The sequence below is a fragment of the Doryrhamphus excisus genome, chromosome 7 (genome assembly GCF_030265055.1).
Source record: "Doryrhamphus excisus isolate RoL2022-K1 chromosome 7, RoL_Dexc_1.0, whole genome shotgun sequence".
Taxonomy (NCBI): Eukaryota; Metazoa; Chordata; class Actinopteri; order Syngnathiformes; family Syngnathidae; genus Doryrhamphus; species Doryrhamphus excisus.
The window spans coordinates 1,858,084-1,883,295 of record NC_080472.1 but is presented as its reverse complement, the minus strand read 5'-3'; the positions used below and the strand labels follow the sequence as shown (position 1 = coordinate 1,883,295).

Genomic DNA, 25,212 nt, shown 5'->3' with positions numbered 1-25,212 from the left:
GGTAGGGTGTACTAATTAGTAGATTCGCCTAATTCGGAAAACTCATCGCGGAACCTTGGTGTTTCCAATCCGGAGGAGTAGAGACTCCAAGATCCTTCCTGGTTCTATTCCCAGTATGTTCTTCAACATTTTTGAAGCTGTGAAGTTTCTCAAGATGGACGTTTGGTTTCTTTCCGATGTTCGTTCTTGCACTTGACCAGAGTTTGGATGAATCAGTTTTCAATCAGTTTTCTTGCTTAAAAAAACCCAAACGTTCGGTAAATCACTTAGTTTTCTTGAGAACTTGTGGGTTTTTGATCTGGTTGGACTTGATCCTTAGAGCAACCAGTAAGAACCGGTTCTGGTAGGGGGTAGTAATTAGTAGATTAACCTAATTGGGAACACTCATCAAGAGGGGATACTTGAATCAGGTGTTGTTTGGTATCATCTCGGTCAACTGCGAACCTATTGAGCGAATTCGAGAACGTTTTGTTCTGGAATTCCTTGAGTTGTTGTCAGAACGGAATCCATGTGAAGTAAATCCTCTTCCGTGTGAGGAATATTCACTCTTGCGGTTTTTGGTTCGGTTGTCTGAACCATGCAACCAGTCGGTCGGTCTTCGGTGTTGACTTGAGAGACGCCGTTTTTGACGATTTCGATTTTTGATGCATCAGGACTAATGAAAGTGCCTGATTTGTTTGCGGAAGATTTCTTGGTGTCGAGCGACAAGAACTTTCTGGCTTCCTCGATCCCTTCCGGCGACAAACTGGACAATACTCGTATCTGTTCGTTGGTGAGAGTACCGGTTCAATCTTTTCTTCTTTGACTTCCCTTGACTTTTCTCGGGCGAAGAAAGTAGTGATGATCCATTTTGCATTTTTTATGGTTGCAGTTTTTCAGCTGGTTGGATTTGATCCTTAGATCAACCAGTAAGACCCGGTTCTGGTAGGATGTAGTAATTAGTAGATTAGTCTAATTTTGAAAACTCATTGCGGAACCTTGGTGTTTCCAATCCAGAGTAGAGACTCCAAGATCCTTCCTGGTTCTAGGGAACCTATTGAGCGAAATCGAGAACGTTTTGTTCTGGAATTCCTTGAGTTGTTGTCAGAACGGAATCCATGTGAAGTAATTCCTCTTCCGTGTGAGGAATATTCATTCTTGCGGTTTTTGGTTCGGTTGTCTGAACCATGCAACCAGTTGGTCGGTCTTCGGTGTTGACTTGAACGACGGTGTTTTCGATTTTTGATGCATCAGGACTAATGAAAGCGCCTGATTTGTTTGCGGAAGACTTCTTGGTTTCGAGCGACAAGAACTTTCTGGCTTCCTCGATCCCTTCCGGCGACAAACTGGACAATACTCGTATCTGTTCGTTGGTGAGAGTACCGGTTCGATGTTTTCTTCTTTGACTTCCCTTGACTTTTCTCGGGCGAAGAAAGTAGTGATGATCCCTTTTGCATTTTTTATGGCCCCAGTTTTTGAGCTGGTTGGATTTGATCCTTAGATCAACCAGTAAGACCCGGTTCTGGTAGGATGTAGTAATTAGTAGATTAGTCTAATTTGGAAAACTCATTGCGGAACCTTGGTGTTTCCAATCCAGAGTAGAGACTCCAAGATCCTTCCTGGTTCTAGGGAACCTATTGAGCGAAATTGAGAACGTTTTGTTCTGGAATTCCTTGAGTTGTTGTCAGAACGGAATCCACGTGAAGTAAATCCTCTTCCATGTGAGGAATATTCACTCTTGTGGTTTTTGGTTCGGTTGTCTGAACCATGCAACCAGTCGGTCGGTCTTCGGTGTTGACTTGAGTGATGGCGTTTTCGATTTTTGATGCATCAGGACTAATGCCTGATTTGTTTGTGGAAGACTTCTTGGTTTCGAGCGACAAGAACTTTCTGGCTTCCTCGATCCCTTCCGGCGACAAACTGGACAATACTCGTATCTGTTCGTTGGTGAGAATACCGATTCGATCTTTTCTTCTTTGACTTCCCTTGACTTTTCTCGGGCGAAGAAAGTAGTGATGATCCATTTTGCATTTTTTATGGTCGCAGTTTTTGAGCTGGTTGGATTTGATCCTTAGATCGACCAGTAAGACCCGGTTCTGGTAGGATGTAGTAATTAGTAGATTAGTCTAATTTGGAAAACTCATTGCGGAACCTTGGTGTTTCCAATCCAGAGTAGAGACTCCAAGATCCTTCCTGGTTCTAGGGAACCTATTGAGCGAAATCGAGAACGTTTTGTTCTGGAATTCCTTGAGTTGTTGTCAGAACGGAATCCACGTGAAGTAAATCCTCTTCCGTGTGAGGAATATTCACTCTTGCGGTTTTTGGTTCGGTTGTCTGAACCATGCAACCGTTCAGTCGGTCTTCGGTGTTGACTTCAGCGACGCCGTTTTCGATTTTTGATGCATCAGGACTAATGCCTGATTTGTTTGCGGAAGACTTCTTGGTTTCGAGTGACAAGAACTTTCTGGCTTCCTCGATCCCTTCCGGCGACAAACTCGACAATACTCGTATCTGTTCGTTGGTGAGAGTACCGATTCGATCTTTTCTTCTTTGACTTCCCTTTACTTTTCTCGGGCGAAGAAAGTAGTGATGATCCCTTTTGCATTTTTTATGGCCCCAGTTTTTGAGCTGGTTGGATTTGATCCTTAGATCAACCAGTAAGACCCGGTTCTGGTAGGATGTAGTAATTAGTAGATTAGTCTAATTTGTAAAACTCATTGCGGAACCTTGGTGTTTCCAATCCAGAGTAGAGACTCCAAGATTCTTCCTGGTTCTAGGGAACCTATTGAGCGAAATCGAGAACGTTTTGTTCTGGAATTCCTTGAGTTGTTGTCAGAACGGAATCCATGTGAAGTAAATCCTCTTCCGTGTGAGGAATGTTCACTCTTGCGGTTTTTGGTTCGGTTGTCTGAACCATGCAACCAGTTGGTCGGTCTTCGGTGTTGACTTGAACGACGGCGTTTTCGATTTTTGATGCATCAGGACTAATGAAAGCGCCTGATTTGTTTGCGGAAGACTTCTTGGTTTCAAGCGACAAGAACTTTCTGGCTTCCTCGATCCCTTCCGGCGACAAACTGGACAATACTCGTATCTGTTCGTTGGTGAGAGTACCGGTTCGATCTTTTCTTCTTTGACTTCCTTTGACTTTTCTCGGGCGAAGAAAGTAGTGATGATCCCTTTTGCATTTTTTATGGCCCCAGTTTTTGAGCTGGTTGGATTTGATCCTTAGATCAACCAGTAAGACCCGGTTCTGGTAGGATGCAGTAGTTAGTAGATTTGCCTAATTTGGAAAACTCATCGCAGAGCCTTGGTGTTTCCAATCCAGAGTAGAGACTCCAAGATCCTTCCTGGTTCTAGGGAACCTATTGAGCGAAATCGAGAACGTTTTGTTCTGGAATTCCTTGAGTTGTTGTCAGAACGGAATCCACGTGAAGTGATTCCTCTTCCGTGTGAGGAATATTCACTCTTGCGGTTTTTGGTTCGGTTGTCTGAACCATGCAACCAGTCGGTCGGTCTTCGGTGTTGACTTGAGCGACGGCGTTTTCGATTTTTGATGCATCAGGACTAATTCCTGATTTGTTTGCGGAAGACTTCTTGGTTTCAAGCGACAAGAACTTTCTGGCTTCCTCGATCCCTTCCGGCGACAAACTGGACAATACTCGTATCTGTTCGTTGGTGAGAGTACCGATTCGATCTTTTCTTCTTTGACTTCCCTTGACTTTTCTCGGGCGAAGAAAGTAGTGATGATCCCTTTTGCATTTTTTATGACCGCAGTTTTTCAGCTGGTTGGATTTGATCCTTAGATCGACCAGTAAGACCCGGTTCTGGTAGGATGTAGTAATTAGTAGATTAGTCTAATTTGGAAAACTCATTGCGGAACCTTGGTGTTTCCAATCCAGAGTAGAGACTCCAAGATCCTTCCTGGTTCTAGGGAACCTATTGAGCGAAATCGAGAACGTTTTGTTCTGGAATTCCTTGAGTTGTTGTCAGAACGGAATCCATGTGAAGTAAATCCTCTTCCGTGTGAGGAATATTCACTCTTGCGGTTTTTTTTTCGGTTGTCTGAACCATGCAACCGGTCGGTCGGTCTTCGGTGTTGACTTCAGCGACGCCGTTTTCGATTTTTGATGCATCAGGACTAATGCCTGATTTGTTTGCGGAAGACTTCTTGGTTTTGAGCGACAAGAACTTTCTGGCCTCCTCGATCCCTTCCGGCGACAAACTGGACAATACTCGTATCTGTTCGTTGGTGAGAGTACCGATTCGATCTCTTCTTCTTTGACTTCCCTTGACTTTTCTCGGGCGAACAAAGTAGTGATGATCCATTTTGCATTTTTTATGGTGGCAGTTTTTCAGCTGGTTGGATTTGATCCTTAGATCAACCAGTAAGACCCGGTTCTGGTAGGATGTCGTAATTAGTAGATTAGCCTAATTTGGAAAACTCATCGCGGAACCTTGGTGTTTCCAATCCAGAGTAGAGACTCCAAGATCCTTCCTGGTTCTAGGGAACCTATTGAGCGAAATCGAGAACGTTTTGTTCTGGAATTCCTTGAGTTGTTGTCAGAACGGAATCCACGTGAAGTAAATCCTCTTCCATGTGAGGAATGTTCACTCTTGCGGTTTTTGGTTCGGTTGTCTGAACCATGCAACCAGTTGGTCGGTCTTCGGTGTTGACTTGAACGACGGCGTTTTCGATTTCGATTTTTGATGCATCAGGACTAATTCCTGATTTGTTTGCGGAAGACTTCTTGGTTTCGAGCGACAAGAACTTTCTGGCTTCCTCGATCCCTTCCGGCGACAAACTGGACAATACTCGTATCTGTTCGTTGGTGAGAGTACCGATTCGATCTTTTCTTCTTTGACTTCCCTTGACTTTTCTCGGGCGAAGAAAGTAGTGATGATCCATTTTGCATTTTTTATGGTCGCAGTTTTTCAGCTGGTTGGATTTGATCCTTAGATCAACCAGTAAGACCCGGTTCTGGTAGGATGTAGTAATTAGTAGATTAGTCTAATTTGGAAAACTCATTGCGGAACCTTGGTGTTTCCAATCCAGAGTAGAGACTCCAAGATTCTTCCTGGTTCTAGGGAACCTATTGAGCGAAATCGAGAACGTTTTGTTCTGGAATTCCTTGAGTTGTTGTCAGAACGGAATCCACGTGAAGTAAATCCTCTTCCATGTGAGGAATATTCACTTTTGCGGTTTTTTGTTCGGTTGTCTGAACCATGCAACCGGTCGGTCGGTCTTCGGTGTTGACTTGAGCGACGGCGTTTTCGATTTTTGATGCATCAGGACTAATTCCTGATTTGTTTGCGGAAGACTTCTTGGTTTCAAGCGACAAGAACTTTCTGGCTTCCTCGATCCCTTCCGGCGACAAACTGGACAATACTCGTATCTGTTCGTTGGTGAGAGTACCGATTCGATCTTTTCTTCTTTGACTTCCCTTGACTTTTCTCGGGCGAAGAAAGTAGTGATGATCCCTTTTGCATTTTTTATGACCGCAGTTTTTCAGCTGGTTGGATTTGATCCTTAGATCAACCAGTAAGACCCGGTTCTGGTAGGATGTAGTAATTAGTAGATTAGTCTAATTTTGAAAACTCATTGCGGAACCTTGGTGTTTCCAATCCAGAGTAGAGACTCCAAGATCCTTCCTGGTTCTAGGGAACCTATTGAGCGAAATCGAGAACGTTTTGTTCTGGAATTCCTTGAGTTGTTGTCAGAACGGAATCCATGTGAAGTAAATCCTCTTCCGTGTGAGGAATATTCACTCTTGCGGTTTTTGGTTCGGTTGTCTGAACCATGCAACCAGTCGGTCGGTCAATTTCGATTTTTGATGCATCAGGACTAATGAAAGTGCCTGATTTGTTTGCGGAAGACTTCTTGGTTTCGAGCGACAAGAACTTTCTGGCCTCCTCGATCCCTTCCGGCGACAAACTGGACAATACTCGTATCTGTTCGTTGGTGAGAGTACCGATTCGATCTTTTCTTCTTTGACTTCCCTTGACTTTTCTCGGACAAAGAAAGTACTGATGATCCCTTTTGCATTTTTTATGACCGCAGACGTAGGCTTTATCGTAATGTTCGTCTTCATCCTGGCATCCCGGACACATTTCCGATGTTCCGAATCTTGCCACTGTAGACTTTTTGTCATATAGTCCGAATCCCTTGAACTGCTTAACGAGGTTTTTATCATAATGGCGATCATCTCCGCACATAATACAGGAACTCTCAGAGTCTTTCCTTGAAGATGACGATCTGGTGAACGCTTGTTTTCGTTCAAAAGAATAGTCAGACTCGTTCGGGTAATGGATGTTGTGTTGGTAGTTTTGTTCAAAACCGTTTTCTTCATCGTTTTGATATGCCCATCTGTTGTGGTCTCTGAAAACCGGTACCGGACGCACTGCGACTAGCTGTGGTTGAACTAACCTCTCTTTCTCGGTCTCCAGGGTACGGAATTGGGATTTTCTATGGTCCAGGAAACTTTTAGTTTCCAGGATTTTGCGGACCCTTGCCTCGATTTCGTTTTTCTCGTTCGGCGGTACCCACATTCGCCATGCTGATAAAGCTTGTGTCGTTTCCGTCACCCGTTTTTCCAAGTCGTCTAAATGTGTTTTGTAGTCATTCCGGTTTATGTCAGCTGGGGAGAGTCGTTTCACGATATCGCATTCTATTTCGGTTCTTCGGAATACCGATATAAGGCTGTGCTCCATGTGGTTCGTGACTAAACTGGATCGGACGAGTTCCTCGGCTTCCTCGAGTTTCAGTTTTGTTTTCCTCGCGTCGTCTTCCAAGATTTTTATGACGTCTTTTCCCGCAGTTTCTCCATCCACGGTTTCCATTTCGAGGAGTCCGGTTTTATAGTCTTCGCTTGTGTCGCTGACTTTCCAGTAATATCTGGACAACGCAGCGAGTTCCTCTTGAAGTTCTTTCTCGGTCATCTTATCCGCCATCTCTTGAATGAAGTTAAATTTCTTTGTGAAGGAAATTTTAGCGGTAGCTTGTTTCCTTTTAAGGGTCGTTAGTTCTGTGGCTTGACCTTCCATTTCGGTAGATCTCAGATCAGTTTGGAACATGTGTGGAATTTCTTTCTACTTGTAGTACTTTCTGTTGTCTACTAGATTTACCAATTGCTTACTTTGTCCAAGCACCAAGTATTACATAATGCGTGTCATAGTTATGTCACATGGGTATTAAACATGGCGTCGTCATTGTATTAGGGGTTTGAAATTTTAGCATCATAACTGTCATAAGAATTGTTATACTTATTGATAAATACATATAAAGTCCTTTTTAACTATATATACTCTTCTATTATATATAAATATATCTTATATTATAATTTTATTTTTTGTATAATTATGACTTTATTACCATAATATTTTGACTTTATTTCAAAAATAACATTATTTTTATACTGTATTTCTATTTAATGTTTTATATTAATATTAATATTTTTATTCTATTTTGACAGAAATTACATTTTTTTCATCATCATATGATGTGTTTATTCTCGTAAAATTGTGACTTTTTTCTGAATTAGAAGATGACTTTTTTTTGTCTTAATATTTTGACTTTATTCAAAAAAAATTACTGCTGTTATTTTTAAATTTTAACTTTCATTTTGTAAATTTTCTACTCATAATTATGACTTAAATGCCATATATGGACGTTATTCTGATAAGACGGTAACTTTTTCAGCAACTTAATTTTCCTAAAATGACAATTAATTCATTCTTTAATATGAATTTTCTCTCTTAATATTTTGACTGTTTCTCGTGAAATTACAGCTTTTTTTTCGCAGTTTTTTTTTAAATTAAACTTTATTCTTTAAAAAATAGCTTCTTGTAATTCTGATTTATTGCCATATATTATTATATAATATATTAATTATTATTATTATTATTATATATTGAATGTGAGTGTGAATGGTTGTTTGTCTATATGTGCCCTGTGATTGGCTGGCTAATGTCTACTATATTGGCTGGTAGGAGAGTAACGGTGACTATAGGGGTGTTATTTTATGGCTAGAGGGCTCTGATACAAGGTCATAAACAGGTTTTTTATACTGTAATGATAAAAATATGGCTGCACGGTGCAGAAGTGGTTATTGCGCAGGCCTCGCAGCTTGGAGACCCGAGTTCAATTCCACCCTCGGTCATCTCTGTGTGGACTTTTGCGTGGGTTCTCTCCGGGTACTCCGGTTTCCTCCCACATTCCAAAAACATGCTAGGTTAATTAGCGACTCCAAATTGTCCATAGGTATGAATGTGAGTGTGAATGGTTGTTTGTCTATATGTGCCCTGTGATTGGCTGGCTAATGTCTACTATATTGGCTGGTAGGAGAGTAACGGTGACTATAGGGGTGTTATTTTATGGCTAGAGAGCTCTGATACAAGGTCTTAAACAGGTTTTTTTGATACTGTAATGATAAAAATATGGCCTCGCAGCTAGGAGACCCGAGTTCAATTCCACCCTCGGTCATCTCTGTGTGGTCTTTGCGTGGGTTTTCTCCGGGTACTCCGGTTTCCTCCCACATTCCAAAAACATGCTAGGTTAATTAGCGACTCCAAATTAGTCCATAGGTATGAATGTGAGTGTGAATGGTTGTTTGTCTATATGTGCCCTGTGATTGGCTGGTAGCAGAGTAACGGTGACTATAGGGGTGTTATTTCATGGCTAGAGGGCTCTGATACAAGGTCGTAAACAGGTTTTTTATCCTGTAATGATAAAAATATAGTGGTTAGTGTGCAGGCCTCGCAGCTAGGAGACCTGAGTTCAATTCCACCCTCGGTCATCTGTGTGGACTTTTGCGCGGGTTCTCTCCGGGTACTCCGGTTTCCTCCCACATTCCAAAAAAAACAAGCTAGGTTAATTAGCCACTCCAAATTGTCCATAGGTATGAATGTGAGTGTGAATGGTTGTTTGTCTATATGTGGCCTGTGATTGGCTGGCTCTAAATATTTGAATGAATGAAATTGTACTTTATCTTCATCTTGGTCTTCCAGAATGCGATCCCACTCGTTGTGAGTCCGAGCTTCCCACCTGTAGAAGCGACCAGATATTAACTTCCACCAAAAGTCATCATAGCTGTTGCTTGGATCACATCTGCAGTAAGTATCAAGTATGAAATTCTCTATTATAATATTTCAAAAATATATATATATATTTAACTTGTGATATGCAATATGATAATAAAATGTTTTTGCTAATTTGTTTAGTGTGTTCTTCCTGTACGGATGTACCACCTCGCTGTCAGGATGGGGAGGTGCTAACAGTAGACGGGAACGCCACGGATCGCTGCTGCCCCATTTATCAATGTGGTCAGTGTACACACTCACACACGTATTACTCCATAATTTTAAAATATTAGTACTTACATGCTGTACTGCGTAGTATGTGAGCCCTCCAGGTGTCCCCACCTCACGTGTCCAGTCGGAATGTCGGCTGTATCAGTTCCCCGTGCGGACGACTGCTGTCCCAACCAAACATGCGGTATTGAACCTGTGATACTAATAATATTATTCATATTATCGGTAATTATTTAGTCTGAAATATATGTCAAATGTCATTTTTAGAGTGCTCCTGCGACAAGATCACCCCTCCTAAATGTGGATTGGTACGTTCTATGAAGTGTACAGTCGTCCCTTCGCTATATTATATACGTTCAAAAATTGCGACATCGCGCTAAAAATTAATAAATTATTGTTATTTGGAGGTTGAATACAGCCTATTATTCATTTTTATACATTTTCAAGCAAAAAAAAATGGTTCCAAATTACAAATACAAGGCAGAAGAAGCATTAAAATTGTGAATGTAGTATTCTACATTGGCCACTAGGTGTCAGTAATTAATTCAGTTAGACAGCATTTATTGTTTAAGTTTAAATGTCATTGACAAACTTTTCCCCCAAAAAAATTTAAAATGGATTTTTTTCTTATAATATTACAAATTTTAATTTTTAAAAAATATTTTTAATATATTGATTTTATTAATATATTAATTTATTTATTATAATATAAATATAATATATTTATATATAATATAAATATTATATATATATTATATAATATAAATATTTTTATTTTATTTAATATTTTTTCTCATATTATGTTTTTTTTACTCGTTAGACTACAACTTTTTAATGTTTTGATTTTACAAATTTAAAATTGATTTCTTATAATATTACTTTGTTTAATATTACTTTCTGTTTCTTTAATATTTTTATTAATTTTATTCGAATTTTATTAATTTTATTAATATATTAATTTTTTAAATATAAATATTTGTATTTTATTTAATATTTTCCCTCATATTATTATGTTTTTTTTACTCGTCAGATTAAAATTGATTTGTTTCTTATAATATTACAATTTTTTACAAATTTGTTTCTTTAATATTTTCAACATATTAATTTTATTAATGTATTATTTTTTTTATAAATTAATATTTTTAATATTTTTCCTCATATTATTATTTTTTTTACTCATTAGACTACAACTTTTTTTCTTTTAATGTTTTGACTTTACTCTCATAAAATAAAATGTTGCAATTTAAATTTTCTTAATGTAAATTGTCGTCTCAATTTATGACTTTGTTGTCATAATATTTTGCCTTTATTAAAAATAATAACAAATGTAGAATTGCAGTAAACAAGAGGTAGTATTACACATATTGTACCCGAGTTTCACTTAAGAGGCCTCTAATTTTAAATACATTTTTATGCCATATTTACAAAAAAAATTACGTTTATTAATATCGAATCCGACTTTGCGGAGTTTCGAGCCAACTAACCGCCACATACGAGGAAGGACTGTATAATATTGTCTGACATCATACTGCATTATTTATTTATTTATTATCTGTTATGAAGGGAGAGACGCTTCAGTTGGACGGCGGCGTAGTCCCGTCTGACGCGCAGAACCCGTGCGGGTGCCAACGACACAAATGTAGTGAGTATGCCCTCTGTATTCATATATAAGCGTTTCACCATCAAAGCCCCACCCCCCCTCGTCCCCGTAACGCCATCTTTTGGTTCATGCGTGCAGTACGAGAAGCGGTCTGCGTGTACGGCGAGCGGAGGGTGCTGCGGCCCGGCCAGACGCTGGTAGAACATGGCGAGGACGGTTTGTGTTACAGCCGACAATGCAGCCGAGTGCTGGACGCCACCAGCGGTTTGCATTTACTACGCACCAGCAGCACCAACTGCTCCGCCCACTGCCAACTGGTAAGAACATTATGAATTTATTGTTATAATATTTTCACTTTATTCACATAATATCACTTTTTTGCACAAATTAATTTTCTAAAAATTGTAACTTTTTTGGGGAGGTCTTTTAAAAACAGGTACTATTTCAATTATGTGCTACTAAAATTATATTATTTTTCCTCGTAATATTATAATTGTATTGTTTATCATCAATTTCAAGTTTATGCTTAAAAATTGAAACTTTTTTTCTCAGCATTTTTGACTTTGTTTTCTTAAAATCACAGTTTTTTTCTAACTATTTCAACATTCTTCTTCTTTATTTTTTTCATAATATTTTGACGTGATTCTTGTAATATTATAATATTTTCCGCATCCAAATTTTCCAAAAATTACAAGTTTGTTGGTTTGGTTTTTCAACTTTATGAAATAATATAATATAATATAATATAATATAATATAATATAATATAATATAATATAATATAATATAATATAATATAATATAATATAATATAATATAATATAATATAATATAATATAATATAATATAATATAATATAATATAATATAATATAGTTATACATTATACATTATACATTATATTATATTATATACATTATAATATTATTATATTAATATTATATTATATATATATTATATATATTATAATATAATCATACATTATATTATACTATATATATTATATTATTATTATAATTATATTATATTATAATATATATATATATAATACATATTATAATATATATTATATTATAATATAATATTATATATTATATATATAATATAATTTTACATTATATTATATATATATATTATTATATTATATTAATATTATATTAATATTATATTATAATATATATAATACATATTATAATATATATTATATTATAATATAATATTATATATTATATATATAATATAATATAATTTTACATTATATTATATATATATATATTATTATATTATATTATAATATAATATATATTATAATATGTATTATATATATATTATAATATAATATAATATTATATATATAATATAATATAATTTTACATTATATTATATTATATATATATTATTATATTATATTATATTATATTAATGTGTTTATTTGTGTTTTTTATTTATCATTTTTCCTTGTAATATTACAAGTTATGACCTTTTATTGTTAAATTACATATTTTTCTTTCAATATTTTTACTTTATTCTTGTATAATTACTGCTGATTATTGCTGTTGTTTTTCTGTTTTGCAGTTTTCTTGTTAAATTATATTTTTGTAAGGAGCCACGCAACAGTTAAAAAAAAAACAAAAAAAACAGACCTAGAATGTTCTTGAGCCGCATTTTGGACACCCCTGATCCCCAACCTTGAATCACTTTCAGAATCAGATGTACGTCCCTTCAAAGGAGGCGTCGACCTGTTGTGGCGTCTGTAAGAATATTTCCTGCCTCTACACTCACGACAACGGATCCACTCTCCTCTACAAGGTGTGTGCTAGGAATGTTGGGAAGCGGATAGTCGGAATACGTGTGGTTGGTTTATGACTTATGATTTATCATTGATGTAATTTTTCAGACCGGGAAGTCTTGGATGTACAACTGCATGAAGTTTGAATGCATCGATACTTTTTCCGGGCCGACGCTCGTCTCCTATCCCTTCAGCTGCCCTCCCATCAATGAAACGGAGTGTATGAAGGTCTGGAGAACATTCCACTCTTCTCAAATATCTTACTTTTTATTTTTATGCACAAAATAACACATGCTAACTCGCAAACTAGAGAGCTAGCGACCTAAACGGTAGCCTTCAAGTTATTTCCTTTCAACTTAAATAGCCAAAAAACTTACCACTTCCACACAGATAGGGAGGATAACTATTAACAGTTATTTAACCTTTAACATGAACATTATTTACAACATATTGCGCAACTGCAGGGTCTCGAGACACATGCTAACTCGGCAAACTAGAGAGCTAGCCACCTAAACGGTAGCCTTCAAGTTATTTCCTTTCAACTTAAATAGCCAAAAACTTACCACTTCCACACGGATAGCGAGGATAACTATTAACAGTTATTTAACCTTTTAATGAACACGATTTACAACATATTGCGCAACTGCAGGGTCTCGAGACACATGCTAACTCGGCAAACTAGAGAGCTAGCGACCTAAACGGTAGCCTTCAAGTTATTTCCTTTCAACTTAAATCGCCAAAAAACTTACCATTTCCACACGGATAGGGAGGATAACTATTAACAGTTATTTAACCTTTAACATGAACATGATTTACAACATATTGCGCAACTGCAGGGTCTCGAGACACATGCTAACTCGGCAAGCTAGAGAGCTAGCCACCTAAACGGTAGCCTCCAAGTTATTTCCTTTCAACTTAAATCGCCAAAAACTTACCACTTCCACACGGATAGCGAGGATAACTATTAACAGTTATTTAACCTTTTAATGAACACGATTTACAACATATTGCGCAACTGCAGGGTCTCGAGACACATGCTAACTCGGCAAACTAGAGAGCTAGCGACCTAAACGGTAGCCTTCAAGTTATTTCCTTTCAACTTAAATCGCCAAAAAACTTACCATTTCCACACGGATAGGGAGGATAACTATTAACAGTTATTTAACCTTTAACATGAACATGATTTACAACATATTGCGCAACTGCAGGGTCTCGAGACACATGCTAACTCGGCAAGCTAGAGAGCTAGCCACCTAAACGGTAGCCTCCAAGTTATTTCCTTTCAACTTAAATCGCCAAAAACTTACCACTTCCACACGGATAGGGAGGATAACTATTAACAGTTATTTAACCTTTAACATGAACACTATTTACAACATATTGCGCAACTGCAGGGTCTCGAGACACATGCTAACTCGGCAAACTAGAGAGCTAGCGACCTAAACGGTAGCCTTCAAGTTATTTCCTTTCAACTTAAATAGCCAAAAACTTACCACTTCCACACGGATAGGGAGGATAACTATTAACAGTTATTTAACCTTTAACATGAACATTATTTACAACATATTGCGCAACTGCAGGGTCTCGAGACACATGCTAACTCGCAAACTGGAGAGCTAGCGACCTAAACGGTAGCCTCCAAGTTATTTCCTTTTAAACTTAAATAGCCAAAAAACTTACCACTTCCACACGGATAGTGACGATAACTATTAACAGTTATTTAACCTTTAACATGAACATTAATCAAACGTAATAATTTTTTTCTGGGTACATGATACCATACAGCATCCATATCAAACTTGCGCGGGCCAGGCGGGGGGCCTCAAACTAGTGTCCTGCGGGCCACATTTGGCCCATCGACGTTGGATGGAGGGAGGCTGACGTAATTGCAGCGTCCTGGCAGGCACCAATGGGAAAACGCTACAGTAGTTTTGTTCTTTTTTTTTTACTCATATTGGTACCTGCTTAGGAATACATATTTTTATGATAATATTATGAGCAGAAAATTAACGATTTTTTTTTTATTTGAAAAATTTCCAAAAACATCGAGCTGAGATACATTTTTTTCTTGAAATATATATATATATAACTTCTTAACTATGGATAATCCTCGGTTTACGACGGGAGGCTAACGTAATTGCAGCGTCCTGGCAGGCACCAATGAATGCTTTGCTTGGATGCAATGCATTATGGGAAAACGCTACAGTAGTTTTTTGGTTTTGTTTTTACTCATATTGGTACCTGCTTAGGAATACATATTTTTATGATAATAATATGAGCAAAAAATTAACAAAAATATACTTTTTTTAATTTCAAAAATTTTCAAAAACATCAAGCTGAGATAAAAAAATTTCTTGAAATATGTATAACTTCTTGAGTTACCATAATCCTCGGTTTACGACATTGGATGGAGGGAGGCTGACGTCATTGCAGCGTAACATAATTAATTAACTAATAATTCTTCATGTTTTTTTTTACTCATATTGGTACCTGCTTAGGAATACATATTTTTATGATAATAATATGAGCAAAAAATTAACAAAAATATATTTTTTTTAATTTGAAAAATTTCCAAAAACATCAAGCTGAGATAAATTTTTTTCTTGAAATATGTATAACTTCTTGAGTTACCATAATCCTCGGTTTACAACATTGGATGGAGGGAGGCTGACGTCATTGCAGCGTAACATAACTAATTAACTAATAATTCTTCCTGGTTTTTTTTGCACCCAGATGGGAGGAAGTGTCCTAAGTTACATGGACGGATGTTGCAAGACATGTGAGTATGCGACACGTAAACACGGCGTAGTTTCCCGTAGCGCTGTAGACCGACAGCTGACACTCACCCCACAAAGAATCCCAAAAACACTTTTACCCTGAAGCACCTGAAGACATGTACTGTACTGTACTGTACGTGGCTTACTTACATACGTGCCGCAGCTTAATATCATGTACTACCGATCCCACCAGGTACCGGATCCCCTCTGTTCCCTTTCTCTGTTAGCTCCCTGACTCCCGCAGTAAACACAAACTGTGAAAAAGGTACTAAAAAACACCATAATCGCTTGTGATATTGTTGATATTCGACAATGTACTCCCCTTTTTCAGTGAGTAAAACAAAAGTTGAGCCCCCCCCCCCCCCCCCAAAAAAAAAAAAAAACACAAAAACAATCCTCTTTTCTACATTTAGCACTGTCCGGGCAGTGCATTGTTGATTGGCAACAATGTGCTGTTATTAGAAGCCCAGTCGTCCGGGCGTAGATGTTTGCATGTTTCCATAGATCAGGGGTGTCCAAACTTTTTCCCACATATTAACAAAAAAAATGGAAGTAGAGAATATTTTGTAAAAAATGGGCTGAGAAGTGAGGGTGAGAAGCTCAGTCATCCACAGGAGCCAAATAAGGTGGCTCCATGGTGATGTGTTATGGGCATGCCCAGCTGGGAGAATGTCTGGGAGAAGTTGTGTTTTTTTCTTGCTATTTTTTTTTATTAATTTTTTTTTTTTTTACATATTATTATTTTTAATTCTAACATAAATTTTCCTCTTGTAATATTATGACTTCATGGTGGGGTGTTATGAGCATGCCCAGCTGGGAGAATGTCTGGGAGAAGTTGTTTTTTTTTCTTGCTGTTTTTTTTAATTAATTTATTAGTATTATTTTTATTTTTTATTATTATTATTATTTTTAATTCTAACATAATTTTCATAAATTTTCCTCTTGTAATATTATGACTTCATGGTGAGGTGTTATGGGCATGCCCAGCTGGGAGAATGTCTGGGAGAAGTTGTTTTTTTTTCTTGCTGTTTTTTTAATTAATTTATTTTATTTTTTTTTTTAAATTATTATTATTTTTTTTAATTCTAACATAATTTTCATAAATTTTCCTCTTGTAATATTATGACTTCATGGTGAGGTGTTATGGGCATGCCCAGCTGGGAGAATGTCTGGGAGAAGTTGGTTTTTTTTCTTGCTGTTTTTTTAATTAATTTATTATTTTTTTATTTTTAAAATTATTATTATTTTTTTTAATTCTAACATAATTTTCATAAATTTTCCTCTTGTAATATTATGACTTCATGGTGGGGTGTTATGAGCATGCCCAGCTGGGAGAATGTCTGGGAGAAGTTTTTTTTTTTCTTGCTGTTTTTTTTAACTAATTTATTAATATTTTTTATTTTTTTTTTAATTATTATTATTATTTTTAATTCTAACATAATTTTCATAAATTTTCCTCTTGTAATATTATGACTTCATGGTGAGGTGTTATGAGCATGCCCAGCTTTTTCTTTTTTTTTTCATGCAGTTTTTTTTCATTTTTAAAATTAATTTATTTTTAATTCTAACATAATTTTCATAAATTTTCCTCTTGTACTATTATGACTTCATTTTAATATTATTATAATCTTTCCCCAAACCTATTTTTCAAAAAATTACAGCTCTATTTTTTTTTTCCTAGTTTTGTTTTTTTCTCACAATATTTGGATAATATTAGGAAAATATTAGGTATAAGGATATTAGGAAAAATATATTTTTAGCGACTAAAATTTCAATTATTTATTAAAGATTTTCTCATAACATTATAACTTTACTCTCATAAAATTGCCACATTTTCATCAATAGAATATTTTTTCCATTTTTGCTTTTTTTATTTTTCCAAAATTTTCAGTGTTTTGAATTGTTTTGTTGTCATTATTCTCATAATATTTTGACTTTATATTGTGGCATTATACATTTTTTCCACAAACTTTTTCCCCCCGCAAAATTTTAAATTGATTTGTTTCTTATAATATTACAAATTTTTAAAAATTTTTTTCTTTTTACTACAACTTTTTTTCTTTTAATGTTTTGACTTTATTCTCATAAAATGTCATTTTTTTTATTTAAAAAACTATTTCAATTTTCTTAATGTAAATTGTCTTCTCGATTTATGACTTTGTCATCATAATATTTTGACTTTATTCTCACAATATTATAACTTTATGGACAACCTAATGTTCCAAAAATGACAACTTTATTTGTTTGTCTTTTACATTATTATTTCCTTTAGTCTTTTTATTAATATTTAAACATCCTGCTATGAAAATGATTTTTACTCATTATTCTCTAAAAATTCCGACTTCCGAAATTTTTTTTCTCTTAATATTTTGTTTTTATTACAAGACAAGTTGCTAAGTATTTTTGATTTATTTTAGTTTTATTGTTGAATAAAATTTTTTAGCATGTGCCGTGGGCCGCATTTTGGACACCCCTGCTATAGATGATAGTGATAATGAGTTTCTGTTTGCATCCATTTTCAAGTAGTGTCTGTAGAATATTTGCATGCTGCTTGTTTGCTTCCAGCGCTTCCAGACAGCGTTAGCCGTTAGCTTAGGGGTAGCGCTAACAGGAAACATTATGACGACTGACTCATTGTTTGTACTTCCTGGATCAGCCAAGGTTTTTTTCTCATAGGAGTCATTTTGAGTAATGAGTCGTTTTTTTAAATCAGCAGGGTTCCACAGGGTACCGGTTTAAGTCCCTTGCAGAATTACTATAAAGTAAATTTGAATATATCCATCATATGTCCAGACTTTTAAGATATAACCTGAGCTTTTTTTTTTTTACACGCAAACAAGACCGTTACTTTGAAAAAAAAAAAACATGACGGGGCAGACCACCCCGCCGTGGGAGCTCGGGTCCCACCGACTCCCACGTAACCGGAAACCTGGCGGCTGTGCCGCATGTTTCTGACAACAAAGGGATTCATTGAGTTGATTCTGCGGCTGACTGATGGCCGCAGTCGTTTTTAGAACCCATCGCTCGGGATTGAAACAACGTTGTACATCGGTAAGCTAACGTCTGATCGGTGATTGATGCCGCGTCTCCGCCCGCGATGTTTTGCTATTATGTTACGGTGTTGGTGTCCTTGACGTTTGGTTTGTGGACAGGCAAAGAAGACGGGAAGCCCTGTCAGAAGGTGACCGTCAGGATGACCATCCGGAAGAATGACTGTCGAAGTAACCGGCCGGTACGTGACTCGCTTCCTTCGCCAACTCTTTGGCTAATAAATGGATGAAGCAAAAATCGAAAAAATCTGCAAGTTGTAATCTAACGAGTAAAAGTTGAAATTTTTCCGAGAATAACAATATATTAAATAATAAAATATAATAATAATATTGTGAGGAAAAACAATATCATTTCATCATTTAGTTGAAATATTAAAATGACATGTTATTGTTTTATTTATTTATTTTTTGTTGTTTTTATTTTATTTTTTTGTTATTTTTTGTTTTTTTTAATTTTTAAATTTTTTAAATTTTGTAAAAAAAAATTGTTTTCTTTTTTCTTTTTTCTTTTTTCTTTTTTCTTTTTTATTTTTTATTTTTTATTTTTTATTTTTTATTTTTTATTTTTTATTTTTTATTTTTTATTTTTTATTTTTTATTTTTTATTTTTATTTTTTATTTTTTATTTTTTATTTTATAATTATAACTATCGGTAATCCTCGGTTTATGACGTTGGATGGAGGGAGGCTGACGTAATTGCAGCATCCTGGCAGGCACCAATGAATGCTTTGCTTGGATGGGAAAACTCTACAGTTGTGTTTTTTTTTTTTTTTTTTTTTTTTTTTACTCATATTGGTGCCTGCTTATATACATTTTAGGAATACATATTATTATGATAATATTATGAGCAGAAAATAAAAAAAAAAATTTTAGAAATTTTTTTAAAATTTCCAAAAACATCAAGGTGAGCACCCCTCCAACTAGAAATTTTCTAATAAAATATTGTTTTTCATGATTGTATTTTTATACTGATATCAGGCCCATAATTACCAGTACCCATAATTAACGTCCATCAATACATAATATACCGAAATATATTATAACTGCAATTATAGCGCCAATAATTCTTCCGCCAAACGTCTTGTTGTTTCTGGACTGGCAGCTGACATAATTGGCTGCAATGCATTATGGGAAAACGCTACAGTAGTAGTAGTAGTTTTCTTTTACTCATATTGGTACCTGCTTATATACATTTTAGGAATACATATTATTATGAAAATATTATGAGCAGAAAATTAACAATTTTTTTTAAAGAAATTTTTGAAAATTTTCCAAAAACATCAAGCTAAGATACATTTTTTTCTTGAAATATGTATAACTTCTTGAGATACCATAAACACCCCTCCAACTAGAAATTTTTAAGTACTTATGTTGTGTATTGTGCTTTTATTTTATTTAACTATAGATAATACTTGGTTTACGACATTGGATGGAGGGAGGCTGACGTAATTGCAGCATCCTGGCAGGCACCAATGAATGCTTTGCTTGGATGCAATGCATTATGGGAAAACTCTACAGTATTTTTTTTTTTTTTTTTTTACAAATATTGGTACCTGCTTAGGAATACATATTTTTATGATGATAATATGAGCAGAAAATTAACAAAATTTTTTTTAAGAAATTTGAAAAATTTCCAAAAACATCAAGCTGAGATACATTTTTTTTATTGAAATATGTATAACTATGTAGTGTATTGTGATTTTATTTTATTTAACTATAGGTAATCCTCGGTTTACAACATTGGATGGAGGGAGGCTGACGTAATTGCAGCATCCTGGCAGGCACCAATGAATGCTTTGCTTGGATGCAATGCATTATGGGAAAACGCTACAGTATTTTTTTTTATTTTTTTATTTTTTTACTCATATTGGTGCCTGCTTATATACATTTTAGGGATATATATTATTATGATAATATTATGAGCAGAAAATAAAAAAAAAAAAATTAAGAAATTTTTGAAAAATTTCCAAAAACATCAAGGTGAGATACATTTTTTTTATTGAAATATGTATAACTATGTAGTGTATTGTGATTTTATTTTATTTAACTATAGGTAATCCTCGGTTTACAACATTGGATGGAGGGAGGCTGACGTAATTGCAGCATCCTGGCAGGCACCAATGAATGCTTTGCTTGGATGCAATGCATTATGGGAAAACGCTACAGTATTTTTTTTTTATTTTTTTATTTTTTTACTCATATTGGTGCCTGCTTATATACATTTTAGGGATATATATTATTATGATAATATTATGAGCAGAAAATTAAAAAAAAAAATTTAAGAAATTTTTGAAAAATTTCCAAAAACATCAAGGTGAGCACCCCTCCAACTAGAAATTTTCTAATCAAATATTGTTTTTCATGATTGTGTTTTTATACTGATATCAGGCCCATAATTATCAGTACCCATAATTAACGTCCATCAATACATAATATACCGAAATATATTATAACTGTAATTATAGCGCCAATAATTCTTCCGCCAAACGTCTTGTTGTTGTTGTTCTGTGCTGCAGGTGAACATCGTGTCATGTGACGGGAAGTGCCCGTCGGCCAGCATCTACAACTACAACATCAACACGTACGCTCGCTTCTGCAAGTGCTGCCGAGAGATGGGCCTGCAGCGGCGCTCGGTGCAGCTCTACTGCAGCGGCAACTCCACCTGGGTCAGCTACGCCATTCAGGAGCCCACCGACTGCTCCTGCCAGTGGACTTAGAGCAACTATGGCCGCCGACCACCCCCCCCCCCCCCCCCCCGCCCCCCCGCCACTCCGCTACACAATGTACTGTATGTACAATACTGTAAATTGCATTGCTTCTCTGGCAGGGAAGTAACGACTGCAGTTGTGCCTCGGTGGCAGCTGTAAACACACACACACACACACACACAAACACACACACACACACACATGGCACTATGACATTTGACCTCTGACCTCTCGGGTTACTAGAGACAGATTTACTTTGCAGGGATAGAAATCAACACAGTCACAAGAAGTAGCCAATAAAACCCACGAAAGCATGACTTAAGTTAAGAAAATCCATCATGGCGGCGCTCGGGTTACCTTCTAGCGTTCAAATCCTCATCGCCGTCGAGCAGCTGGGACTAAAAAAAAAAAAAAAAAAAAAAGGCGGCCAATGTCGATGTGCGTTTGTATGATGTTTATTTTCACTTGCATGGTGATTGCATGGCTTTCCTTTTCCTTGGCGCACCGGCGCTGGGAAGACAAGACATAATAAAATGTAAAAAGTGAAGTGTTTTTTTTTTTTAATGTAAAAATGTAATTTAAAAAGACAAATTTACACAAATAAAAACAACAAAAATAAGAATTAAGAAAAAAAAAGTTGTACGTAAAAAATAATGTCAATTTTAGGAGCATGAAGTTGAAATATTGATTTATAATATTATCAAAAAGGAACAAAATAACGTCATTTTGTGTAAATTAATTTGCGGAAAAAGTAAGAAAAATCTAATTAATTAAAAAAAAAATGATGCGGGAATAAAGTCACAATAATGTCACAATAATCACAATAATGTCACAAAAATGTAACTTAAAAAGACAAATGTACACAAATAAAAACAACAAAAATAAGTAAAATTTGTACATTTACGATAATCACATCTTAAAATTATGAGGAAAAATAATGTCATTTTAGGAGCATGAAGTTGAAATATTGATTTATAATATTATCAAAAAGGAACAAAATAACATCATTTTGTGTAAATTAATTTGTGGAAAAAGTAATAAAGTCTAATTAATTAAAAAAAAGAATGATGCGGGAATAATAATGTCACAATAATCACAATAATGTCACAAAAATGTAACTTAAAAAGACAAATTTACACAAATAAAAACAACAAAAATAAGAATTAAGAAAAAAAAATGTGTACATTTACGATAATCACATAATAAATAAAAAAAAATTTACATGAAGAAAGAGAAAAAAACAGCAGCAGTAATGACAAAAAAACAGCTCTAATTTTACCAGAATAAAGTCAACATTTTAAGAGAAGAAGTCAAATTTTAGTAACGTAAAGTTCAAATGTTTACAATGTTTATATACAGTTTAAATACAGTCTACTGTTGATGCAATCATCCAGCTAAAACTCACTTCCTGTCCACTAATCCGAAAAACACATTTATTTCAACACACACAAGACTCTCGAGTGAACATAGGGGTGTTATGTCATTTCAAGAGAGCTCTAATGTTTAAAAAGTCAGTTTTTTCTAGACTCTAACAACAAAAATATTACATTATATTAATTCACTTATCACGGCCGGGTCTGGAACCAATTAACCGCGATTAATATTAACATTCCAATTAAATAGTAAAATATTTTTCACTATAATCAATCTATACTATATAACATGAACAATAGTGAGTTAACTGATTTGAATCCAGCTGTATGCGGAGCACTTTATTAATTTATTGGAGATGGATAAAGAATAAATGTGTAAATGGCCTTGTCACCACTTTTGGTTTTATTTACTTTTAAAGTCTGACATTGGTGTAATTAATACACGTTTAAAGCAACTTGTCATGAATAATAATTGAGTTGGAAAGTGTTTGTGTTGGAAGTGCAACAATTTGTGGCCGCTAGATGTCGCCAAAAACAAGCACATCCCCAACTTGAATTTTTACAAGGCAGTATTTTTGTTTCATACACATTTTACAACTGAATATGCAAATTATATGCAAATTATATAATGCCGTCAACGACTTCTAGGACTGCCAACAGTTACTTTTCTTACTTCTTGAGTTTCATTCTTTTGGAGCAGAATCTTTCACTTGTTCTTAACGCTACAATCCTTCATTAAAGGGAGACCAGTTAGGACAATTCCAAGTTGCCTTGACTAACAGGGATCCCGATAAATAGGAAACAATATTTTGGTTTGTGGCTGTGATTTTTTTTTAATATATACAGTAAGAAATTCATTAAAACAAATATATTGTATTTGGTAGTAACAGTTAAGTATCCAAATTGACCAAAAGTAAGCCTCAATATTGGCTGAACACCCATATACACCCCCGCTACATAAAATGGTTTGGTCCACTACTAGTCGGTCGGAAGTTGTGACAGCAGATTGATTCAAACTATACTTCTACTACCAATTATAATGAAGTCTTGTTGTCAAAAAAAAGAAAAGATAAAGGTGAGAGAAGAGAGCAAAATGTAAAGGTTGTCAATATGTGACCCGGTATTTTATAGCTTAGCTGGTTTGTGTGTTGTGGAAATGAACCTGTTAGCTTAATGTCGACGAAGAAATAAGCTAGCAGAGTGTTAGCAGGTTGTGTTAGCCTTCATAAATGTTTATCTAAAGTATTATTAAATCAGTTGTCCCTCCCTCGTTTACCAGATTTAATAATAGAAGATAGAATATATGAATGTAAGATATGGTCTACTATTAGTATATGTTACATATTTTTGTTTAAGCTAACAATGACTATTGTTAGCTTAATGTCGACGAAGAAATAAGCTAGCAGAGTGTTAGCAGGTTGTGTTAGCCTTCATAAATGTTTATCAAAAGTATTATTAAATCAGTTGTCCCGCTCTCATTTACCAGATTTAATAATAGAAGATAGAAGATATGAATGTAAGATATGGTCTACTATTAGTATAAGTTACTTATTTTTGTTTAAGCTAACAATGACTATTGTTAGCTTAATGTCGACGAAGAAATAAGCTAGCAGAGTGTTAGCAGGTTGTGTTAGCCTTCATAAATGTTTATCTAAAGTATTATTAAATCAGTTGTCCCTCTCTCATTTACCAGATTTAATAATAGAAGATAGAAGATATGAATGTAAGATATGGTCTACTATTAGTATATGTTACATATTTTTGTTTAAGCTAACAATGACTATTGTTAGCTTCATGTCGACGAAGAAATAAGCTAGCAGAGTGTTAAGCAGGTTGTGTTAGCCTTCAAAAATGTTTATCTAAAGTATTATTTAATCAGTTGTCCCTCTCTCATTTACCAGATTTAATAATAGAAGATAGAAGATATGAATGTAAGATATGGTCTACTATTAGTATATGTTACATATTTTTGTTTAAGCTAACAATGACTATTGTTAGCTTCATGTCGACGAAGAAATAAGCTAGCAGAGTGTTAGCAGGTTGTGGTAGCCTTCATAAATGTTTATCAAGTATTATTAAATCATTTGTCCCTCCCCCATTTTCTAGATTTAATAATAGAAGATATGAATGTAAGATATGGTCTACTATTAGTATATGTTACATATTTTTGTTTAAGCTAACAATGACTATTGTTAGCTTAATGTCTATGAAGAAATAAGCTAGCAGAGTGTTAGCAGGTTGTGTTAGCCTTCATAAATGTTTATCTAAAGTATTATTAAATCAGTTGTCCCTCCCTCATTTACCAGATTTAATAATAGAAGATAGAAGATATGAATGTAAGTTATGGTCTACTATTAGTATATGTTACATATTTTTGTTTAAGCTAACAATGACTATTGTTAGCTTAATGTCGACGAAGAAAAATTAGCTAGCAGAGTGTTAGCAGGTTGTGTTAGCCTTCATAAATGTTTATCAAATATTATTAAATCAGTTGTCCCTCCCTCATTTACCAGATTTAATAATAGAAGATAGAAGATATGAATGTAAGATATGGTCTACTATTAGTATATGTTACATATGTTTGTTTAAGCTAACAATGACTATTGTTAGCTTAATGTCGACGAAGAAAAAT

General features: G+C 35.0%; 1 protein-coding gene across 1 annotated transcript in view; it reads left to right on the top strand.

Annotated features, from left to right (window-relative positions):
• Positions 1 to 23,627, top strand: part of otog (otogelin) — an 81,883-nt gene extending 58,256 nt beyond the window's left edge. The window contains exons 46-56 of the mRNA XM_058077618.1: positions 8,983 to 9,087; positions 9,196 to 9,297; positions 9,371 to 9,469; positions 9,553 to 9,593; positions 10,849 to 10,927; positions 11,024 to 11,202; positions 12,588 to 12,692; positions 12,781 to 12,900; positions 15,406 to 15,451; positions 18,602 to 18,681; positions 21,016 to 23,627. Of these exons, the coding sequence (XP_057933601.1) occupies positions 8,983 to 9,087; positions 9,196 to 9,297; positions 9,371 to 9,469; positions 9,553 to 9,593; positions 10,849 to 10,927; positions 11,024 to 11,202; positions 12,588 to 12,692; positions 12,781 to 12,900; positions 15,406 to 15,451; positions 18,602 to 18,681; positions 21,016 to 21,216 (1,157 nt within the window). The 3' untranslated portion in view covers positions 21,217 to 23,627. The remainder of the gene's footprint in view (positions 1 to 8,982; positions 9,088 to 9,195; positions 9,298 to 9,370; positions 9,470 to 9,552; positions 9,594 to 10,848; positions 10,928 to 11,023; positions 11,203 to 12,587; positions 12,693 to 12,780; positions 12,901 to 15,405; positions 15,452 to 18,601; positions 18,682 to 21,015) is intronic.
• Positions 23,628 to 25,212: the final 1,585 nt, after the last annotated feature.